The sequence below is a fragment of the Salvelinus alpinus genome, chromosome 28 (genome assembly GCF_045679555.1).
Source record: "Salvelinus alpinus chromosome 28, SLU_Salpinus.1, whole genome shotgun sequence".
NCBI lineage: Eukaryota > Metazoa > Chordata > Actinopteri > Salmoniformes > Salmonidae > Salvelinus > Salvelinus alpinus.
The window spans coordinates 5,256,839-5,281,863 of NC_092113.1; the positions used below are offsets into that span (position 1 = coordinate 5,256,839).

The 25,025-nt window shown below is 40.5% G+C and overlaps 1 protein-coding gene across 1 annotated transcript; it reads left to right on the forward strand.

Annotated features, from left to right (window-relative positions):
- The first annotated feature begins 51 nt into the window (after positions 1-51).
- Positions 52-23,639, forward strand: LOC139557007 (sodium-coupled neutral amino acid transporter 3-like). The gene is made up of 16 exons (XM_071371265.1): positions 52-215; positions 4,240-4,364; positions 5,614-5,689; positions 5,820-5,935; positions 6,814-6,887; positions 7,280-7,372; positions 7,893-7,974; positions 14,443-14,525; positions 14,773-14,831; positions 16,329-16,454; positions 19,810-19,889; positions 20,116-20,216; positions 20,380-20,504; positions 21,278-21,422; positions 21,656-21,759; positions 22,004-23,639. Exons 2-16 carry the CDS (start codon positions 4,306-4,308, stop codon positions 22,106-22,108), a joined length of 1,428 nt encoding a protein of 475 aa, XP_071227366.1. The 5' UTR covers positions 52-215; positions 4,240-4,305; the 3' UTR covers positions 22,109-23,639.
- Positions 23,640-25,025: the final 1,386 nt, after the last annotated feature.

Below are 25,025 nucleotides of genomic sequence, written 5' to 3' on the forward strand. Positions count from 1 at the left end.
TCCCTTTTAGTGCTTTTTCCTATACATGTGCTCCCACCCAAATCGTCTCCCTTTCCCCTAAGCAGACACTCTCTGTTCTTTCTTCTTGTCTCTAAACTCAGGCCAATTACAACTGAGAAAAACAACACCTTGGTCAAGAAAACATATATTTTTCTCAGGACACCCTTCACTATCTCTCTGTCTTCATTGAAACTATACATGTTCTGCATTAGAAGGTAAGAGAACCCAGTCCTTTTTTTCTTCTCTATGTATTGCCATGCCACGTGTGGGTCATATGAAGTACTTTACAAGAAGGGTTAAATACTATGGGAATTTCACTGATCCACATCAGTGAGGTTTGTTGTGAGGTAGTGTTTGTGGAATTTGTCATTATCAGTTGAACTACTTGATTTTCTTGACTTCCACAACATATTGAAGCACTAAAGTCTTTTTTTCATTATTCATGATTGGGAATGTTTTCCTGACCAGTTTCATGTGTGGATTTTTGACTGTTTTTGGTTGTCAGCTTTTGAAGCTTTTAAAAGCCCTTTTATTTCTACCAATATGGATTGAGTAGGTGGGTGTCAAATGACTTGTTGGAAGACTGGTCTGAATATGCCCATTTGGAAAGGTTACAGACAGACACTGTGTGATAGGTCGAGTGAGCTCATGAGAGTAAGGACACCAACTGACAGTGAATTCAGTGGCCACTGTCTCTTTCTTTGTGTGACTGACACTGTATTCAAGAAATTGCTCAGAATAGCATTTGACTGTTTTGTAATGTGAATCATACAACCCAACACAACAGTATCTTGGATCTTTGTCTGTAAATGCAAAACCCCCTTGACCGAAACGTCACAGTATGTTTTTAACAATGGATCTATAATAAACTCTATTGTTATAATGGAGAGAGTGTCTATTGGACAATAGTGTCTAATGGAGTGCCTTCGAATATAGTTGTTTGAGCACAAAACCCCCTTTTCCTCTTTGTCTATAAATACAAAAATCAGTTGATCCTACTGTACCATTGGAGACCTTAATTTATAGCTCTTCCTCAAATAGAATCTCATGACAGAATCTCATACATAGTTTATTTACCCAGTCAATTTTCTTATCCACTAGCCTCGATGTCAAGTATACAACTACACCTAACTCCAGGACTATTGCTAAAGCATAAAAACCTCTCAATCGGCCAATGGAAAGCAATAAATTATATTAAGGTTATTACATAATATGTAATGTATACACTGCTTTATTGCACAGAAAAGGGGGATCAGAGGGTGTTTTATGTGCTGCACTCTGCTGCAATATACTTTCCCTATTTACAGGCACATTTGTTTCCCTCACTCACTCAGAAACTCAGCCTTGGTACAGTATCATATAAATAGTTTAATACTAGATACAGTAACAGAGGGAAGTTACCACCATCACAATTGGATGAATCAAAAGCGACAGAGCTATCTAGATAGATTCTCATTCACACAAGACATAGTCAACATATGAATATGTCCCTCAAGGTTTTTAATTTGTACAAAGAGCCCTCTTATTGTCTCTAAGTTTTAGAAAGGCAATGTCTATCCACCTTTCCAAACTAGCGTCACATGGTGGCACTTATTTGTGGGTCCTCTGTTGGCCGAATGCACGATTCAACAGGTTACACAGGACTTTTTCTTCCCATTACAGATTAGGCTATAGGTTTTCTGATAGGTCAGTCAATAATAATAATACATAAGATCAGAAATCTATCTAGTTTTCTTTTTTAGCGAAATCTTAAAACAGCCATTTTATCGGAAATGATAGATGGTTTCCATACCACTCTAATTTTAGACCATTGCATTTTTTACCTGACATCACACAATTGATTTACATTACCAGACATCTTTCTTCACTCAGAGAGGACTTCCTGGCTGTATTGGTTGCCGACCACTATGGCTTCCTAAAATATCCAACATAAACATCAGAAAAAGACTACATTTCAACGAAAGAGCCTTGCGATGTAAATAACGCATACAAAAATAGATGGTGTGTCTGCGCGCTTGCGTGTCTAGGTGTGTGTGCATGTGTGTGAATGGGTCACCAGTGCATGTATGTGTGTGTTTGTTTGTAGTTGTGGTCGTTGGGTGTTGATTTCAACAGAGACATTTTGTGTTGGTGCGAAGTGAGAACCGAGCAGAAAGGCATATTCTGGAGTTTGATTCCAAAAACACAATGCAAGTATGGGCTTGCCCGACAGTTCCCGTTCACTCACAACAAGGTGCCTGTCATAAAAAAAGCATTTGGGTTACGTAAGAAACGTATTTCCAGGGGCTCTTAATGTATTGGAATAGATATAGGGAGTAGGGAGAGATTTAGCAAGGAGAAAAATCCCACACGTAACGTAGAAATGTCGAAATGTGAAAAGGAAGAGAGACAGAGAAAGGAATGTTGGTGAAATGGCTGTAGGAACAGCAGACCAACACCTACTGTACTCTAATCTGCAGGAACCAATGGGAGCTGAACACTACCAGAATTTATGTTTGGTAGATTTCTTTCCACTGAACTGGTGTGATTTTACATGTGGCTTTTCTAAATGCTGTTGGGTATTATTGATATAGAAACTAGAGTTGGCCCAAAGGGTAGAATTTAGGTACAATTTACCCATATCAAAGTACTGTACACTTAGTATGGGTCATCATCAGAAGGCACATTCTGAGGGATCATCCAATATATTAGGGTATGTAGGGTGCCCGCTACCTGAATCACCTTTGAAAAGCATGTGATGCATCATGTGATGTCAGAGTGAGTCGAACCATTATCAAAATCGCGTTTGACATGATAGGTTACAAGGCTGAGATCTCCAGCAACTGGTGGGGAGTTGCAGCTGGTAAAAACCTGGACTTGCTCCAAACTGCAACTTGGGAGCCAGTGAGCCACGTATCCATCTCAGGGGTTAGGAAAAATTCTGGCGTGCATATAAATGTGAATTCCAACGTCCCACATCACTTGTGTTATAAAACACACCTCCCTAGGGTCATTGGATTCAGCAGCGCAACACAGTTTGTAAGAAGCAGTAATGTTTTCTATGGTAAAGGTCAAACAGAAAAGCTTACTTTCAAAAGCACTATCCAAGATATTTAGGTTTTACTTTCATGCCATAATACAATAGACAGAAATGTTGTGTGGGGGTAGCAAACAACATTAGTTATGAGTTAATCATAGGACTACATTTTTAAAGTTTCGTTTTCTTTGGCTAGTAAGACCGTATGTTTCTGAATGAAAAGACTATTGTCTGTAAATACAGCACACTGAGAACAAAGGTAGCCTAGCTATAAAAATATAATATACAACATTGCCTAAGCTGTGAGCCAACACAACTCACTAGGCTTGATAAAGGGCCACATGCCTTATTTTGTCAATGTATCAGAAGGCGATATGTAAGCAGCCTCGTATGACACTATTTGTTCAGCAAATTGCAATATTTATTGTTTGCCAATTTCGTCTGTACTGACATCAAATCACAGCTGGCACCTCAGTTAGCATAGTGCTGGTATCTTACCCTATGGTAGCCCTGCAGTGGAGAGGGACAAGAGTGAAATCCAAATCGATTAAAAAAGAGACGAATGGCACTCTGGATAAATAAAATCTAGAAAAATAACAGTGAACAACAAAGTCTGTGTTCACAATAGAGTCTGTGTTCACAACAAAGTCTGTGATGACAACACAGTGCTTCCAGGTGTTGGTAATGGATACTGTTATTACGTTTGTTAGCCTCTTCTATTGAAAGGAATTCTATTGGAAGGATTTCAAAAGTAGTCAGACGTCTCATTACTGGCATTGCAACCTGAGCTGTCAAATGAAATGACACATGCAAGGAGAGAGTGGTGCTATAGATTCCACTGGTGGGAAGCAGACATGTGGTCCCATAGTGACAGCAGACACCTTGACAACTCCCACAGTTACCCTAGAGCAGGGCTCTCCAACCCTTTTCCTGGAGAGCTACCGTCCTGTAGGTTTTCGCTCCAACCCTAATTAGCTGGTTGATAAGCTGTATCAGAATAGTTACAACTGGGGTTGGAGTGAAAACCTACTCAAGGGTAGCTCTCCAGGAACAGGGTTGGAGAGCCCAGCCCAAGAGTCTAGGCTTTGCGACGTGCAAATTCCCCAAACCGTTTTCATTGAAGGTCAAACCTGACTATACATTTTTTTGTCTATCATCTTGAATGACATGCAAACGATAACTTGCTCATTTATCTAAGGTCAATCCTCTTTGCTTTGTTTCAGATTGGAACTCTAGCCAGTAAAGAACCATCAGTCACACCCACCCGTCTTTGTATCAGCTAAAACAATATGGAACTCCAAAAGCTATCAAATGGCCTCCACCATGGCTTTGTCCCTTTCGAAGATGGGTATGTGTCCTCTTTGACTGCACATATTGCTACCTGGCATGCATGATAATATCTTTCCCCCAGTTGTGTGCATGATAGTATTTTTTTGTGTATTTCTGTTTGTTTTCTGACAAAGAAGACTATTACCACCCTATAATTACACTCATTGGCCAGTTTATTAGGTACACCACCCATTCATGAAAATGGTTCGCTCCTACAGAGAGTAAGTCACATGGCCATGGCTTGCTATATAAAGCAGGCAGACATGCATCAAGGCATTCAGTTACTGTTCGATTGAACATTAGAATGGGTAAAACAAGTGACCTACGCGACATTGAGCGTGGTATGATTGTCGGTGCCAGGCGCACCGGTTCCAGTATCTCAGAAACAGCTGGCCTCCTGGGCTTTTCATGCATGAAAGTGTCTAGGGTTTACCAAGAATGGTGCGACAAACAAAAAATATCCAGTCAGCGGCAGTCCTGTGGGCGGAAACAGCTCGTTGATGAGAGGTTGGGGGAGAATCATGCAAGCTAACAGGTGGGCCACAAACAGGCAAATAACGACGTAGTACAACAGCGGTGTGCAGAATGACATCTCGGAACGCACAACTCCTCGGTCCTTGTCACGAATGGGCTATTGTAGCAGACGACCACACCGGGTTCTACTCCTATCAGATAAAAACAAGAAGAAGTGGGTCCAGTGGGCACACGGTCACCAACACTGGACAATTGAGGAGTGGAAAAACATTGCCTGGTCCTATGAATCCCGTTTCCTGTTGTGTCATCCTGATAAAGTCAGGATTTAGCTTAAGCTGCACGAGTCCATGGCTCCATCCTGTCTGGTTTCAACGGTATAGGCTGGTGGTGGTGGTGTAATGGTGTGGAGAATGTTTTCTGGCACACGTTAGGTCCCTTGATATCAATTGAGCAAAGTTTCCATGCCCCGAAGGATTCAGATTGTTCAGGAGACAAAGGGGGGTCCGACCCGGTACTAAATGAGTGTACCTAATAAACTGGCCACTGAGTGTATATTATCTATACCTGGAAAAATGCCTGTGAAAACGTGCTTTTCGGAAATACTAGTTTTTACATTTCACCGTTTTTACATTTATGCATTTTAAACATTTAAATGGATACAGCACTCTTTCATGGACAGCATTTTCAAGCACCCAATTGATTATAATGATGCTTGGCTGATTTATGACATTGATAAAACTGAGTGTTGTTTAACCTCAGTGTTTTCTATTTCCTTGGTTTGATTGACATAATAGCATCCCGCAGGCAGAAGAGGAAGAGGAGATGTTACCACATAAGAGTGATGGGACCAAGAAGCCCCAGTTTACAGATGTGAGTATGACGAACTATGGCCACAGGTCTGGAGCCGACAGTCATCGTTTTTATGCTGAGATGTCATGTCATGAAATGTCATTATGAGGAGTTATAACAACTGACATTCATGTATTTGTATCCTTGGCAGTTTGAGGGAAAAACCTCTTTCGGAATGTCCGTCTTTAACCTCAGTAACGCCATCATGGGAAGTGGAATTCTGGGATTGTCATACGCCATGTCAAACACAGGCATCGTTCTCTTTATGTGAGTACAGCAGCACACTCATGTGTGCCGTGTCCCTATGTGATTCCCTGAAGTGACAACAGACAACCCACTGGGCAAAGACGTCAATTCAACGATTTATCCACGTTGGTTGAACGTAAGTTGTTGAAATGACGTGGAAACAACGTTGATTCAACCAGTGTGTGCCCAGTGGGGAATTAGTACACACACACACCCCCACCAAGTTAAATATTAACTTGCCAGGTCAAGATTTGGGGGGAAGGATTATTTATCTCGTGTTTCTTTTTGTCAAAAGGTCACAGATGCAGCTACTCCCAATATGGTTTGATACACACTGTTACTGCATAATGCGTTGCAACAATGTTACCAAAACAGTACAGTGGAAAGCTGACAAAAATGTAATTAAAAATAGTCAATATAATATTTCACATTTATGGTCTTTGAATGGTTAAAAGAACAGTGGAGAAGAGTGGTGTGTGTTGGTGTGTCCATATGTCATTTTAATGGTGAGATTTGAGACACATGCAACTTCGAAATCAAATTTCAGGAGTTAAATATAGCTTAGAGTTGGCAGATGAATCACAGCTTGCGTGTGGGCAAACCACATATATGGCTCCCAAGCATGCTTTGCACTTTGGGTTGCTCACATTCATGTCAGGTTCAGGCAGGAGTCAATTTTTTTTTGAATGCTTATGAATAAATAATTTGAGCATTGTCGTTATCAAGTTGCTATCACAGGAGGCCAGTTTCTTCTTCCAGTGTTTACTTCGTAGTAAACTGTTTGATTAATCTGTGAAGAGGTCGGCTACTCATTATTTTAACATTGGATGAAACCACATGAAATCAATTATGTTGTTTACCATTCCAAAATGTCTAAGTCAGTTGTTTGTGCTTCGCAGAATCCTGTTGATATGTATCGCCTGTCTGTCCAGCTACTCGGTTCACCTTCTGCTTAAGAGTGCTGGAGTTGTGGGTGAGTATGTGTCACTAAGGACCAGCCCATGGAATCAAAGACAAATTAGTAGCTGAATCATAGAGTGTATCATTACAAAATGAGAAAAGTAAACTTTCTGTGAACAAACTTTCCCTTCACATCTGGACCATTGAAAAACCTGTTGTTTTACCCCTTCACAGAAATACATAGCTTTTTTATAGAGAAAACTGTAGTAGGGATCCACTATATGAACCAAGCTGTCTGTAAATTAGTAGTTGTGGGTTTGATTTCCTGCTGGGGTCACATATACTGAAATGTATGCACTATCTGTTGTACGTTGCTTTAGATAAAAGTGTATTCTTATGACATGACAGATAGATTCTGTTCCATTTCTACTCTTTCACAGACTAATGTCTCTTTTGTTGCTTCAGGTATTCGTGCGTATGAACAGCTGGGTTTCCGTGCTTTTGGACAACCAGGAAAAATAGCAGCGGGAGTCATTATAACCTTTCACAACATCGGCGGTAAGTGGCCAGGGGGGCCATGGTCTCATTCGTCGGATCAGGCAATGTTTTTCCACTCCTTAATTGTCCAGTGTTGGTGATCGTGCGCCCCACTGGAACCGCTTCTTCTTGTTTTTAGCTGATAGGAGTGGAACGTGGTATTGTCGTCCAGTGGTGGAAAAAGTACCTAATTGTCATACTTGAGTAAAAGTAAAGATACCTTAATAGAAAATGTCTGTAGGAGCGAATCATGTGTGAACGGGTGGTGTACCTAATAAACTGGCCACTGAGTGTATATCCATGTACAGTACTTCCACTAACACATAGTATCTGTTTTGAAAATAACCACAGTGACACATACAAATGCACTCATGGCTTCGCGACACTCATGGATTTCATGGCTCATAAAAGTTTAAGTGGTTCAGGACAGAACTTTTTCCTCCAATGTTTGTGTTTTAAACACAGGTAAATGGGCTTTGTATGTCTGTTTTCTTTTGAAAATAGAAGTTAACAACTCTGAAATATGTTTAATCCCCTCCAGCAATGTCCAGTTACCTCTTCATTGTGAAGTATGAGTTGCCTCTGGTCATTCAAGCCTTCCTGGGCTTGTCATCGAACACTGGGTAAGTGGAGCAGCACATTTCTTTTTTTGTTTAAAAATAATCTTTATTAAAGTTTTTCACATTTTACAATTAAGCAATAAGGCCCGTGTGGTATATGGCCAATATACCACGGCTAAGGGCTGTTCTTAGGCACGACCCATTGGCCATATACTGCAAACCCCCGAGGTGCCTTATTGCTATTATAAACGGGTTACCAACATAATTAGAGCAGTAAAATAAATGTTTTGTCATACCCGTTGTAAGGGGTGCGTGTTGGTGGCAGGGAAGTCAGGTGCAGGAGAACGAACTTGGTATAAACGGAGTTGTTTAATAAATGCTGACAAAACTCCAAAACAACCAAAATTTACAAAATAACAAAGTGGGTACAAAACCCGAATCACACCAACACTAAATAGCACATCACAAACAAACAAAACAAACTTTAACAAGGACATGAGGGGAAACAGAGGGTTAAATACACAACATGTAATGAATGGGATTGGAACCAGGTGTGTAGGAAGACAAGACAAAACCAATGGAAATGAAAAATGGATCAATGATGGCTAGAAGGTCGGTGACATCGACCGCCGAACACCACCCGAACAAGGAGAGGGACCGACTTCACACCCGTGGTATACAGTCTGATATACCACGGCTGTCAGACAATCAGCATTCAGGGCTTGAACCACCCAGTTTATAATCATAAATAATTCACACAAATACAAATAAACTTTCACATCAATGTATTTGAGTTCACAATTACATAACATGATTTACAGATTAAATAGTATCCATGGAAGTTTTTTGGAGTCCATCATATTTCTTATTCTTTTATTACATTTTTATTTGTAAAATAATAAATATAAATAGTGTTTGAGCAAAAAAATGGTTTTATAAACTTATAGGCATCTTGTCTTCCAAATTGTACTTTTCACAATGCATTGTCCACAATTATTGTCCACAATATTTGTTTAGTAATGTCAATGCATAATATTGTCCACCATCCTTCTTTAGTAATGTCATCCATGTGAATATTGAAGACGGACTTGGGATTTATACATAGGCCTACGTCATAATTCTCATCAGATTCCATATTTCTTTAGTTTTGTAGTATTTCACTAAAAGGTGTTATATTTTCTTCGTCATGACAAAACAATTCCACTTTACTACAGCACGCACTGGTAAACGTCGTACTGAAATCAACCAGGCAGGATCTCTGACATTTTCTGACATTTGCGCGCAGAGTAGATTTTTTAAAACATTATTTTCTATCTGCATGGAAGCCCATTCCCGCCACCCACATTTTTTTATCTGACTACGAGTTATGTGATAGAAAGTCATAATTATGAGATATGTAAGTCATAATAATGAGATAGTACGTCATTATTATGAGATAGTAAGTCATTATTATGAGATACAGCTGAAGTCGGAAGTTTACATACACTTAGGTTGGAGTCATTAAAACAAGTTTTTCAAATACTCCACAAATTTCTTGTTAACCAACTATAGTTTTGGAAAGTCGGTTAGGACATCTACTTTGTGCATGACACAAGTCATTTTTCCAACAATTGTTTACTGACAGATTATTTCACTTATAATTCGCTGTATCACAATTCTAGTGGGTCAGAAGTTTACATACACTAAGTTGACTGTGCCTTTAAAAAGCTTGGAAAATTCCTGAAAATTATGTCATGGCTTTAGAAGCTTTTGATAGGCTAATTGACATAATTTGAGTCAATTGGAGGTGTACCTGTTGGAGGTGTACCTGTACCTGCCTCTTGATTTTCCCATGATGTCAAGCAAAAAGAAATCAGCCAAGACCGCAGAAAAAAATGTGTAGACCTCCACAAGTCTGGTTCATCCTTGGGAGCAATTTCCAAACGCATGAAGGTACCACGTTTGTCTGTACAAACAATAGTACGCAAGTATAAACAACATGGGACCACACAGCCGTCATACCACTCAGGAAGGAGACACGTTCTGTCTCCTAGAGATGAACGTACTTTGGTGTGAAAAGTGCAAGTCAATCCCAGAACAACAGCAAAGGACCTTGTGAAGATGCTGGAGGAAACAGGTACAAAAGCATCTATATCCACAGTAAAACAAGTCCTATATCGACATAACCTGACAGGCCGCTCAGCAAGGAAGAAGCCTCTGCTCCAAAACCGCCATAAAAAGCCAGACTACAGTTTGCAACTGCACATGGGACAAAGATTGTACTTTTTGGAGAAATGTCCTCTGGTCTGATGAAACAAAAATATAACTGTTTGGACATAATGACCATCGTTATGTTTGGAGGAAAAAGGGGGATGCTTGCAAGCCGAAGAACACCATCCCAGCTGTGAAGCACGGGGGTGGCAGCATCATGTTGTGGGGGTGCTTTGCTGCAGGAGTGAATGGGTCTTCCAAATGGACAATGACACCTAGCATACTTCCAAACTTGTGGCAAAATGGCTTAAGGACAACAAAGTCAAGGTATTGGAGTGGCCATCACAAAGCCCTGACCTCAATCCTATAGAAAATGTGTGGGCATAACCATCCCTACGGTGAAGCATGGTGGTGGCAGCGTCATGCTGTGGGGATGTTTTTCAGCGGCAGTGACTAGGAGACTTGTCAGGATTGAGGGAAAGATGAACGGAGCAAAGTACAGAGAGATTCTTGATGAAAACCTGCTCCAGAGCGCTCAGGACCTCAAACTGGGGCGAAGGTTCACCTTCCAGCAGGACAACGACCCTAAGCACACAGCCAAGACAATGCAGAAGTGGTTTCGGGACATTCTCTGAATGTCCTTGAGTGGCCCAGCCAGAGCCCGGACTTGAACCCGATCTAACATCTCTGGAGAGACCTGAAAATAGCTGTGCAGCGACACTCCCCATCCAACCTGACAGAGCTTGAGGGGATCTGCAGAGAAGAATGGGAGAAACTCCCAAAATATAGGTGTGCCAAGCTTGTAGCGTCATACCCAAGAAGACTCAAGGCTCTAGTCGCTGCCAAAGGTGCTTCAACAAAGTACTGAGTAAAGGGTCTGAATACTTATGTAAATGTAATATTTCAGATTATTTGTTTTTATAAATTTGCTAACATTTCTAAAAACATGTTTTTGCATTGTCATTATAGGGTATTGTGTGTAGATTGATGAGGGGAAAAACACAATTTAATCAATTTTAGAATAAGGCTGTAACGTGTGGTGGTTAATTTCTGTATTACAAAATGAGGAGAGAGACAAACTTCACACACCAGTCAGAGTTATACTTAAAACTTCATATGGCTGCAATCCCGCTAACGGGATTGATATGACAACAGCCAGTGAAAGTGCAGGGCGCCAAATTCAAAAATTCCTCAGACATACATGTGTTTTATACCATTGTAAGGTAATCTTGTTGTTAATCCCACCAAAGTGTCCGATTTCAAATATGCTTTTCAGCGAAAGCACTACAAACGATTATGTTAGGTCACACCAAACCACAGTAAGCACAGCCATTTTTCCAGCGAAAGATAGCTTTCACAAAAAGCAGAAATATAGCTAAAATGAATCACTAACCTTTGATGATCTTCATCAGATGACACTCATAGGACTTCATGTTACACCATACATGCATGTTTTGTTTGATAAAGTTCATATTTATATAAATGTGAAAGACAAGCCTGTCCTCTCCCCTCTCTGGGCCCCAAGTGACTGAGCCCCAGCTGAGGGAAAAGTGCAACTGCCAACACCAGAGTCCGAAGGGATACATTCTAATAACAAGTATATCACATAAGCATATTATGCAGATAAGACATCTTAATTATTTATGTTATCCAACTAATTCTGATTCATCCGCCACAAACGTAACAAAATGTTGACATGTTGAAAAAAAAATCTTATTTGCATCAGATGCTGTGTATACATTTATCACTCTTATTTTCGTTCCTCTAAAGATGCACTCCAATATCAAATCATCATTGTCTACAAAGTCTGTTTTTCTAAATTATTTTCGATTATTTACTTACCCTCTGCTGGGGACTTGGTTTCTCAGCCTGGTCTCATAGACTAGACGTAACATAGTAAATGTTAATCCAAGACACTGAAATTAGTAGGGTTATTGGTAGGGGTGGATAGCTAACATTAGCCACAACAAATAGTAATTCGTAACATATCATACATTTTGCAAATTTGTAACATATTGTACGTATTGCAATTCACAACATATTGTACGAATTGTAATTTGTAACACATCATACGAAATGGATGATGGACATCCACAAATTAATACATACCATACGAAACGTAACATATTATACTAAATGGAGTGTCTCAGATGTACTTTTACTGTGTTCCATCTACCACTTGGGTTTCTCATCTTTCTTCTTAACTTGGTTTTAGATTGAGAAGTGTGAACGGTGTTTCACTCCACCTGCTTGAGCGGTGTGGGGAACTAGCTCTGGGGGGAAGGGAGCAGAGGGGCGGGGGCAGGGGGAAAGGGAATCGTCCTCTTCTCTCTCTCTCTTTTCGGGGGTCGGGTAATTAGTACTGAAGTCTGACTCGCTCTCGTCCTCAAAGGAGTTCCTCACTCTCTCTGTGGCTGAACTTGGAGGATTGGATACTCTCGCCGACACCTTCCTCGGAGATCTGGTCGCCTTCACTCTTGGATTCAGCTCCCTCGGCTTCTCTCTCATTCACTGGCACCTGTCTCTCAGCTGCGCTCGGACCAGTCGAGCGATGGAACTCGTTGTCGGGGTCGGTGGCTCTGTCTCTGTCTCCTCTTCTGGCTCTTCCTCTGGGCTGGATTGTGGACCAACCTTCACTTTGTAGGCATAAGACTGGGGACACTTGAAGAAGTCATGGCCCTCTTTTACACACAGGGTGCACTTGCTTGTAGACTCACATACCCTGGATTTGTGTCTAAGATCTCCACATCTCCAACACTTCACCTCTGGGCATTCCTTGTCCTGATGGTCTAGCCCCTGGCAGATGTAACAATGAGGGGCCTGTCCAGGGCAGGAGATCTTCCTCTTGTATGGGCCTAGGGAGATTGAGTTACGGATTGTTATCAAATGCCCACTTGTTGTTTCGCGCACGTGCACTTTGTACTTGCGTACTCCATACCATATCCCAAACATATCCACAGGTTTCAATGAAGGTTGTAAAACAGTGAAGTACCTGTTTGGAAACATTTCGACATTGTGTTTTGGAACTCTTCCCGTCCAGAACTTTCAAAGACCATCTTGACGTCCAGCTCTTTCCACTTTGCGGCTGCCTCTTGGGCTGACTGGACTTCTAGAAAGAAACGTAATGGGGGTTGTTCCTCTAAATTTCTCCTGTTCGGCAGCGCAATGATATAGTAAATATTGAGATCAAATGTTTCAAATGAGGTGACAGTACAGAATGTCACCTTTTTATTTGAGGGTATTTTCATACATATCTGTTTTACTGTTTAGAAATGAAAGCACTTTATTTATCTAGTCTGAAGGTGTCATAAGTATTTGGACAAAGTCACTTATATGTGTACTGGAATTAAAGTAGTCAAAAGTTTAGCATTTGATCCCATATTCCTAGCACACAATAACTACATCAATCGTGTATTATTTTGGTTGTGTTTCAGATTATGTTGTGCCCAATAGAAATTAATGGTAAATAATGTATTGTGTCATTTTGGAGTCACTTTTATTGTAAATAAGAATGTAATATGTTTCTGAACACTTCTACATTAATGTGGATGCTACCATGATTACGGATAATCTTTTTTTATTTATTTATTTTTTTTTTTTATAAATTTTATCCCCTTTTCTCCCCAATTTTTGTGGTATCCAATCGCTAGTAATTACTATCTTGTCTCATCGCTACAACTCCCGTACGGGCTCGGGAGAGACGAAGGTCGAAAGTCATGCGTCCTCCGAAGCACAACCCAACCTAGCCGCACTGCTTCTTAACACAGCGCGCCTCCAACCCGGAAGCCAGCCGCACCAATGTGTCGGAGGAAACACCGTGCACCCGCCCCCTCGGTTAGCGCGCACTGCGCCCGGCCCGCCACAGGAGTCGCTGGAGCGCGATGAGACAAGGATATCCCTACCGGCCAAACCCTCCCTAACCCGGACGACGCTAAGCCAATTGTGCGTCGCCCCACGGACCTCCCGGTCGCGGCCGGCTGCGACAGAGCCTGGGCGCGAACCCAGACTCTGGTGGCGCAGCATAGCACTGCGATGCAGTGCTCTAGACCACTGCGCCACCCGGGAGGCTCTATTACGGATAATCTTGAATGAATCGTGAATAATGATGAGTGAGAAAGTTACAGAGGCATAAATATTATCCCCCCCCAAAAAATGCAAACCTCCCCTGTTATTGGTAATGGTGAGAGGTTAGTAAAAGCCAATCTATTTCTCCCTTAGATTAAATCAATTGCCCCTAAACAGTATGTTTTCTACATAGTCTACATTGCATGCCTTAATGAAACTAGAAGTAACTAACTTTTGTGTCTGGCTGTGTTTTTTTATTTTTATGTTTTAAACTAGAGAGTGGTTCCTGAACGGGAATTACCTCATCATCATCGTCAGTGTGTGCGTCATCCTTCCACTTGCCCTGATGAGACAATTGGGTATGTGACTGATCTCATCATGAACTTCGACCTTTCATAATGGCCGCTAATGACCTCTATGTCTGTCAATCATTCAATCAGCACCTCTTGATTCATATATTCATAAAACAAAACATTTGGATGTGTATCTGTTTAGGACCTATTTTAGGTCAGGAGCAGACGTGTTCTGGAAACCAAATATTGTCAGCTGGGCTGTGGGATGGTTGTTGTTTTTGTTGTAGTAACAATCCTTGACTGCATCTTGCAGGGTATTTGGGCTACACCAGTGGCTTCTCCCTAACCTGCATGGTCTTCTTCCTTTCCTCGGTGAGTGACTTTTTGATGACATCTGATGACAGATGTCTATGTTGTATTATTATATTACTCTATATATTATACCAACAATCATACATTTCAATGTTAAACTAATACTGCATATGCTTTTCACCATTTTGGGAAATTAAATCTCTCCTGGTGATTGTCTGTTTTAGTGATTCTTTACCCTTGTTAATGTGCTAGATGTGTTCATAGTGTTCAGAGCTTATCATAGGACATGACTAACGACTGTGATTCTAATGTGCCCTTGATAATTTATGAGGAGATATTTTTATCTTGTGCCACTCTACCTCGCATGACATTTCATGTGAGCTCCTGTTTCCTATACTCACTGCCAGCCAGGCCTTGTTGGGGAAATTTGCTAACATGGATACAGGTGTAGGATCTTAATTTGAGCCAGTTTGCTACTGCAGGAAAATACTGCACCAACAGGAAATTTGAAGTATTATGTGGATTATAGTGAATGACTGTTTTTGTGGGAGTTGATACATTTTTCATAAGGGAAAATGTAGTCTGAAATTTCAAAGTGGAAATTACAAATGTCATTAGCCTTTTTAAACGTCAAGTTTTACATTTCCTGCATTGCAAATTGAGATCCTACATCTAAGTTAACCTTCTGAAATAGGTAATTATCTAATTATGTTGACATACAAGGAAAAAGGGGGGCAACATTATAAATGAACCATATTCATCCCAATAATTATTTAGATATTGTCAAATGTAAAATCTATACCTCAACAATTGTTGATACTATTCATGTAATGAATACTCAGGGAGAAAAAGGTGTAGATTCACACGAAGAGCGCGGTAGGTGTTTATTTCCCCTTCGCAGAATACAGGAATCATGGTCATACACAGGCAGGCAATGGTCATACACAGGTAGGTGAATCAAAACTAGGACAGAAGGCTATAACTGGTTCTCACAAATGAGCTAGGAAAAGGCTTAGTAGAGTCAAAATTAACAATACCTCACAAAGGCACAAACAGAATGAACTGAACTAAATAAGGAGCTGATGAGCCCAGGTGAGTAACTAACACAGGTGAAATCAATTAACAAAAATGAAAGACAGGGCTATGTTGAAGAACACAAAGAAGCAGGGCTACGTTCAAGAACACAACGAAACAGAACACAAGGTTGACTAAGAAAATAAATACAGAACCTTACAATTCAAGGTTGCTTGAATAATTGAGCACAATCCTAGATTATACTATTGTGCATGTTGCTGATGCAGTTCTGGGCATTAACAAGATACTTTTAAAAATGCTGCAGAAAGGTACATTAATAATGTAATAAATTCTATCGTTGAACTTGATCAATTAACCGAAGGAGGAATGAGGCTTGGGACAGGAATTCACAAATTAACCAGAGATACAGTATGTCATCATGGTTGTCAGTGATAGAGGGTCAAGCTGTTCCGCTAACTCTGACAGCTCAGCTTCTTTCTTTCTTTCTTTCTTTCTCCCTCTATCTCTTTCTCTATCTCAAAGGTCATATACAAGAAGTTCAACATCCCCTGTCCCCTGGTGCCATATGGCAGAAATCACACAACAATCATCAACACCACCGTGGAAGAGGGACAGTGCGAAGGCAGAATGTTCACCATCAACCAGGAGGTTAGGAAATTAAGTGTTTACGGCACTGCTACACAAATATCAGTTCAAATATAATTGTTTGTGTTTATTCCACATCACCTCTGCTCTTAGGTTCTTACTGTGTTAAGACCACATAAGGTTAGGAGCTATTTGCAGTTGGAGCAGAGGTCATTCAATATTATAATGACATGATATCATGTTACTGCCGGGCAGGGCTGGGTAGGTTACTTTCTAAATGTAATCCATTACAGTTACTTGTTACCTGTCCAAAATTGTAATCAGTAATTTAACTTTTGGATTACCCAAACTCAGTAACGTAATCTGATTACATTCAGTTACTTTTAGATTACTTTCCCCTTTAGAAGAAGACAAAAATGTATGTTACCAATTAAATTATATTTATTGCAGGATAAATCAATCTCAAAGTTTACATAGCTGGCCATATATGGATGTTCAATTTTACTTTATGGGTTGATTATGTAGGCTTCTTCTAACCCATCGCTTTCTACTACATATAATACAATAATATTATGTATTTACATTAAAAACCAAAGTCTATCAGAATTCCTGTCATTCCAATAAATGTTATACCCCTTGATCTGCAAGAATAGGACTCGGAAATATAGATTAGCCAACTGATTTTATGCAAGCATGACCCCAAAACTAAGGACTTATTAGCCAGCCCCACTCTGTTGTTTATGATTTTGTTGTCATGGAGGACTGATTGGGCTCATTGATTTCGAGTTGAAAAATAAATGCTGGAATGGCATGCTTTGAGCACTACTGAAAAGTGCTAATTACATGTGAAAAATGAATGCCATATGCTGCATTTGCTATAGGCCTATTGTTGACCTTTTTGTTGGTGACAATTTGATATCTTGATCATATGCAGCTGTTTAAATGACAAATCCACAGATGAAACAATAACAAAACGGTCGCCCCGCCTCTGTTTTGGTAAAAAGCTGAGGGATGGGCCTGGAGAAATGTAACCACTCTCAGATTAATAGACAGAGCTATGGATGCAAGGACTGACCATCCATGATATAAAAAATATTGTTTTAACCATGTTATGAGGCTATACAGTGTTTGTTTACATTTACAATGTTTACAAACATTGGAGTAATACAAGCTTATATTTTAGGTTCTCATGGAGTGTGACAGTTGAACTAAACTCGCATTTATAAGTTATATTCTTCAACAATCAATGGATATATACAGTGAGGGAAAAAAGTATTTGATCCCCTGCTGATTTTGTACGTTTGCCCACTGACAAAGAAATTATCAGTCTATAATTTTAATGGTAGGTTTATTTGAACAGTGAGAGACAGAATAACAACAAAAATATCCAGAAAAATGCATGTCAAAAATGTTATAAATTGATTTGCATTTTAATGAGGGAAATAAGTATTTGACCCCTTCTCAATCAAAAAGATTTCTGGCTCCCAGGTGTCTTTCATACAGGTAACGAACGGAGATTAGGAGCACACTCTTAAAGGGAGTGCTCCTAATCTCAGTTTCTTACCTGTATAAAAGATACCTGTCCACAGAAGCAATCAATCAATCAGATTCCAAACTCTCCACCATGGCCAAGACCAAAGAGCTTTCCAAGGATGTCAGGGACAAGATTGTAGACCTACACAAGGCTGGAATGGGCTACAAGACCATCGCCAAGCAGCTTGGTGAGAAGGTGACAACAGTTTCTGTGATTATTCGCAAATGGAAGAAACACAAAAGAACTGTCAATCTCCCTCAGCCTGGGGCTCCATGCAAGATCTCACCTCGTGGAGTTGCAATGATCATGAGAACGGTGAGGAATCAGCCCAGAACTACACAGGAGGATCTTGTCAATGATCTCAAGGCAGCTGGGACCATAGTCATCAAGAAAACAATTGGTAACACACTATGCCGTGAAGGACTGAAATCCTGCAGCGCCCGCAAGGTCCCCCTGCTCAAGAAAGCACATATACATGCCCGTCTGAAGTTTGCCAATGAACATCTGAATGATTCAGAGGACAACTGGGTGAACGTGTTGTGGTCAGATGAGACCAAAATGGAGTTCTTTGGCATCAACCCAACTTGCCGTGTTTGGAGGAGGAGGAATGCTGCCTATGACCCCAAGAAACCATCCCCACCGTCAAACATGGAGGTGGAAACATTATGCTTTGCGGGTGTTTTTCTGCTAAAGGGACAGGACAACTTCACCGCATCAAAGGGACGATGGACGGGGCCATGTACCGTCAAATCTTGGGTGAAAACCTCCTTCCCTCAGCCAGGGTATTGAAAATGGGTCGTGGATGGGTATTCCAGCATGACAATGACCCAAAACACACGGCCAAGGCAACAAAGGAGTGGCTCAAGAAGAAGCACATTAAGGTCCTGGAGTGGCCTAGCCAGTCTCCAGACCTTAATCCCATAGAAAATCTGTGGAGGGAGCTGAAGGTTCGAGTTGCCAAACGTCAGCCTCGAAACCTTAATGACTTGAAGAAGATCTGCAAAGAGGAGTGGGACAAAATCCCTCCTGAGATGTGTGCAAACCTGGTGGCCAACTACAAGAAACGTCTGACCTCTGTGATTGCCAACAAGGGTTTTGCCACCAAGTACTAAGTCATGTTTTGCAGAGGGGTCAAATACTTATTTCCCTCATTAAAATGCAAATCAATTCATAACATTTTTGACATGCGTTTTTCTGGATTTTTTTGTTGATATTCTGTCTCTCACTGTTCAAATAAACCTACCATTAAAATTATAGACTGATCATTTCTTTGTCAGTGGGCAAACGTACAAAATCAGCAGGGGATCAAATACTTTTTTCCCTCACTGTATATACAGTACCAGTCAAAAGTTTAGACACATCTACTCATTGAAGGGATTTTCTTTATTTTTACTATTTTCTACATTGTAGAATAATAGTGAAGACATCAAAACTATGAAATAACACATTTGGAATCATGTAGTAACCAAAAAATGTTAAGCAAACAAAATATATTTTATATTTGAGATTCTTCAAATTAGCCACCCTTTGCCTTGATGACAGCTTTGCACACTCTTGGCATTCTCTCATTGAGAAAACAGAAGTGTCAAAGTTTTTTCCCCACAAACATCCTTTCTGAATTTAAAAGTAATCCTGGAAGTTATCATCTAGTTTTTCAAAAGTATCTGTAATCGGATTATAATATTCTTGCTGGTAACGTAACGGATTACAGTTACTGTTTTTTGGTAATCCATTTCTCCTCAACCCTGCTGCCCGGACAAGTGCTTGTCCATGTGTTTTGAGGCAGAGCCAGTGTGGCACAATTATCCACACAGTCTTGTGAGTTTCCTCAAACACTCCTCATGCGACGCCTCTAATTTTAGTTAACCTTTATATGGTTTTCAGACGGCGTATACCATCCCCATCTTAGCGTTCGCCTTTGTTTGTCACCCCGAGGTGCTTCCCATCTACACTGAACTGAAAAAGTAAGTCGATAAAACTCCCAATTAGCTCCCTTCATAAACACCATAGCATGCTGGGATGACAGCCTTTATCTTTCTTTACTGATACTCATTTGCAGTACAATACATACGCATGTACCTACACCTTTTGGCTTTTGATTAAATCAAGGGTCATTTTTTATGTAATAAATGTAATATCATTACTCTACCTCATTAATTGAAAAAAAAACTGCTTTCTTTTCCACCAAAGTGCCACCAAGAGGCGTATGCAGGGTATTGCTAATGTGTCCATCATGGGCATGTTCGTCATGTACCTCCTCACCGCCATTTTTGGTTACCTCACCTTCTACGGTAAGACCAGGGCTTCAAGAGGGCTTAAGTTGTATACAATCTACAGAAAAAAAGAATGATTTTAGTATTTCAAATGATACTCAATTTGTGTGTGTGCATGTGTGCATGCGTGTTTGTGTGCGTGCGTGTGTGTATGCGTGTTTGCGTATATATGTTTATGTAGTGAACACAGAATCTGAGCTCCTGCACACCTACAGCAAAGTGGACCCTCTGGACACACTTATCCTGTGTGTGCGTGTGGCCGTACTGGTGGCAGTCACCCTTACTGTCCCTGTGGTTCTCTTCCCTGTAAGAGCCTCCTCTCATAAGCTCTAATTACATACTCAAATTACTGTATTTCTAAAGACACTTCAAGTGGTTTTCATTTCAAACATTGTTTGCATTTAAAAACCGACATAGCCTTGATGTACAGGTAACTGCCAAAATAAAGGAAACACCAACATACATTGTCTTAGTAGGTTGTTGGGCCACCACGAGCAGAACAGCTTCAATGCGCCTTGACATAGATTCAACAACTGTCTGGAACTCTATTGCATGAGAAATTCCATAATTTGGTGTTTTGTTGATGGTGGTGGAAAACGCTGTCTCAGGCGCCGCTCCAGAATCTTCCATTAGTGTTCAATTGGATTGAGATCTGGTGACTCACACACACACACACACACACACACACACACACACACACACACACACACACACACACACACACACACACACACACACACACACACACACACACACACACACACACACACACACACACACACACACACACACACACACACTCTCTCTCCCTATGCTCCTATGTGTGAAAGCACCTGCTTTTAATATAATTTGTATCCTTCATTTACTCAGTTGTTTCCTTTATTTTGGCAGTTACTTTTTTATCCATTTCACTCTAAATGTTAACCTATTGTGTCACACAGAATAGCTGATGCCAGATTGTACATTCTACATTCTGTTCATTTAGATTGACTTTACACATACCTCATAACTTGACAGCCATGTTTCAAGTTTCACCCTAGACACTCCTCTGAGTCTTCTCTGTTGTGTATGGTTTCCAGATTCGCAGAGCCATTCTCCAGCTCCTGTTCCCAGCGAAACCCTTCCACTGGGCACGTCACATCACCATCGCCCTGTGTCTCCTCTTCGTGGTCAACGTACTCGTCATCCTTGTGCCCAACATCCGAGACATCTTTGGCATCATTGGTGAGACTTATATATTCATGAATATAGACTACTACAGTTCTTGCCGTCCAGCCTCCGATGCTCATTCTCTCCATACTCACAAACCAACCAGACACACTGTACCATGTTTCATCATCATCATCCTTATTAACACTATGGGAAGGAAGACCTTCATATTGACATTATATATTACAAATGCCTCATACAAGAGTACTTACCAGTGGAACAACTCATTGTCTCCTTTATCTGTCCAGGGGCCACCACTGCACCTAGCCTGATCTTCATTCTCCCAGGATTATTCTACATCCGCATTGTTCCCACTGAACAAGAACCAATGAAGTCAAGACCAAAGATCACAGTAGGTCTTCATATCATTCATACATTTTCCTTCCATTGTCTAGACACGTTTGTTAAAACTCCCCACACAATCCCCAGGTTTTGGCACCATATAGCATGACCCTTTCGCTACAGTTTGGAGTGGGTGGGTGGTATCACAATGGGTGCCAGTAAAAACATCCTAAACCCGGGTTTGGGTGGAGATTTTTAACAACATGAATGACTTCAAGGCAAATTCCAACAACTCTTTCTCTGGCTGGTTTCAGGCTGCCTGTTTCACAGCCATGGGCTTCATCTTCATGTCAATGAGCCTGACGTTCATCATCATCGACTGGACGACCGGAGAGAAACGAGCTGGAGGTGGACATTAGAGCACATCCATTGACGATAAGGGTCCAAACGCCACACAGCAGCACGCCCTGTCGCCGTGCCACTTCTCAATCCCGTCTGGATTGTAAGAAGGATCAAACACCGTCGAAATGCTGGACCCACATGATCATGAGTCTTACCATACCACCACAATGGTAAGACCATTTCCCCACCAATTCAAATCAAATGGACATGCTACACTTCAATGGAGGCGAGTCTTTGAGGAACCCAGTGATGTCACTTTCTTTGTGGTAGGAGTTCTAGGCAGTGTCAGAGGAGCTGACGAGGGTGTTGCCTGTGGAAACCCCTAAACCACTACTTGCTGCCTGTGTCAAAAGCCATTAAAAAAGTGACAGAGATAGAAGAGGGGAAGGGTTAATTTTCTCTATGCAAGGGGACTTGATCTCTTGAACAGTCAGTCCTTAGCTACCCAACTGCCAAACAATTCACCCCAGGTTCGTTTCTCGATCAAATATCGGCTGTGGTTTAATCAACCAGCTTTAAGGAGAAGAAAATGTTTTCTAAAAGGGATTTACTTTTATGTCATTACCCTGTTTGTGAAACCCTATATTTGGTTGTTGAACGTCATTTCAGCAACATTTGTTGAGGTAATTGACCGAGTTGTGGGACTGGTAGTGTCCAGTTTTTTTTCTCAGAAGCTGCAGACCATAATAAACCAAATGAGCCAAGAATGATAAATTAAACACTTTTCTGTATGGTTTACCTATTTATATTTTATCATGTTGCTTCATGCCAAATAATGTATTTACTCAAATGTTCCAGTTATCATGGAGCAACCAGTCTTTTCTGTATCTCTATTAGAATGAGAAAGATATAGTTAATATTTTTAGCTATCTAATTTCATCATTCTGTAGAATCAGTCTCTTCAAGATATTGCAAGTTTGGCTTTGAAATCTGTTGGACACTATGTCTTCAATTTGGTATCCCATCTAGTCTTCACCACAATATTCAGAACAATGAAATGACACGTTTCAAAACACATAATGAGCATAGTGAACAAAACAACTGTGAACCCAAAATACTTTGTATAGTATAATTATCATACGTTCTCCTTTTGTGAAAAAGTTTTAAGCTGGTGTTATGCAAATAGGGAATCCGCAATAATGTCTCTGTATATTTGACATCCAACAAAGCAATGAGGCAATAATGAAGAAGCGAGTGCCATATAAACTGAATGATGACATTCAGCTGTGTCTTATTTGACATGAATAGTCTGTGCAAATGTTCAGTTCATGTCCCTGCTTATAATGATTTGTATAGTGGAGACTGAGGTCAAATATTGACATACAAGCAATAGTTAATGTGGCGCAAGAGGATCTCGGAGCCCATTTGGGTGGCTGAATGCTTGTTAAGGAAGGACACGGCTGAGTGTCTTGGAGACATCGTTACAAAAAGGTGACAGCTTTTTGTAATGTCACCAGCCTACCGTCTGTTGCTAAGCACATTTTGTGTTTGACATGGCACCATTGTCAATTATATTCTATTTTCAATAAAGACGAATGGTTGTCAGTATTTATTGAGACGTCTTTACTGTGATCTGCATGCTCTATGTCTTTTGCTTTTCACAACATTCACAAATTAAATTGTAATTCTCCTTCAGCATGCAGACAATAATAATTAAAGAGGAACTCCAACCACAATCAAGCTTTTAAAGTTAGATTTTTGGTTATAGACATGTTGATTGGTTTTGGTCCTAAGATTTACAGCTCAGTAAAACTAACTTTTAAAACTAGACTGAAAGGAAGTCGGGAACATAATGAAATCCATGCTAAATTAAATTGATTCCTCATAAAGAACATGAGTGACATCATTCACACTCGATAACATATACCCATTTAATAAATATTCACAATATGACCACTTCTCACAAACCAGCCCCATATTTCAGAATTTCCTCAGGAAGTGTAGCAAAAATCAGAAAGGCTGGAGTTACTCTATGGTTTCCCATTTTTTGCCAATGCAATTAACTATGAAGTACAAAGAATAAGAAAGGCAGCCAACCAGGAGAAATAGTGTACAGACACTTACTACAGCCTCCATTAACCAGGGAACCACTTTTCCTTTTTTATACGAGTGCACCATCAGTACATGCTTATAAGACATGCTAAAACCATTGATCGAACAAAACAAAGGCTGACCAACAGCACGCATGCTGCCCACACAACAATGTACAGAGTGGTTCCGGATTCAGAGAGAGAACGATCTCTTTCCTGCTGTGCTGCTCTTACATCACATAGCATAAAACAGAACAAGGAAGTCCTCGCAATAGATCTATGTCTCTAGCATTCAGAAGTTTCAGGGGCCTCATAAGCTGTATCTGAACTTAATCCAATGAGTTCCATTGTGACACCATCTTGTTTTGGAATATAAAACCTTTTAAAACATTGTGTGTTTGAGCTACAGACTTTGTTGTACCATTGGATTTGTCTATTTCTTCTGCATCCGTAGATATCATTAGTCTGTGTGATTAACGGTGGCTGAGCTAGAGCGGTGTTTGTGAGACAAGGGGCAGATCCCGAAGGGGCCCGGGGTCCAGTGGCGTTCGGTGTGGTTTAAAATGAGGGAGGATGATAAAAAAAATGATGAGCATGGCCTTATTTCTATTACAGCTTATCGTATGACTGTTATTCATAATCCATTCACCCAGCTCAATGTAACATCGATAGGTTTAGGCTACGACATGATACTCTAATTTTCCCTGGACCCATCATGAGGTTGCTACAACCTAGCCTATGAATGGAAGTTTACAACGAAGGTGCACAGGTCGAGAGAAATTTGAGTAATTAAGGTGACAGTTACACATTCAATACCCCTTGCACGCTCTTACCTGCATCTAGCTGATCTAGGGTGTAATCATTAGTACAACAGCTGCAAACAAGTTTGTTTTGGACAAATTCA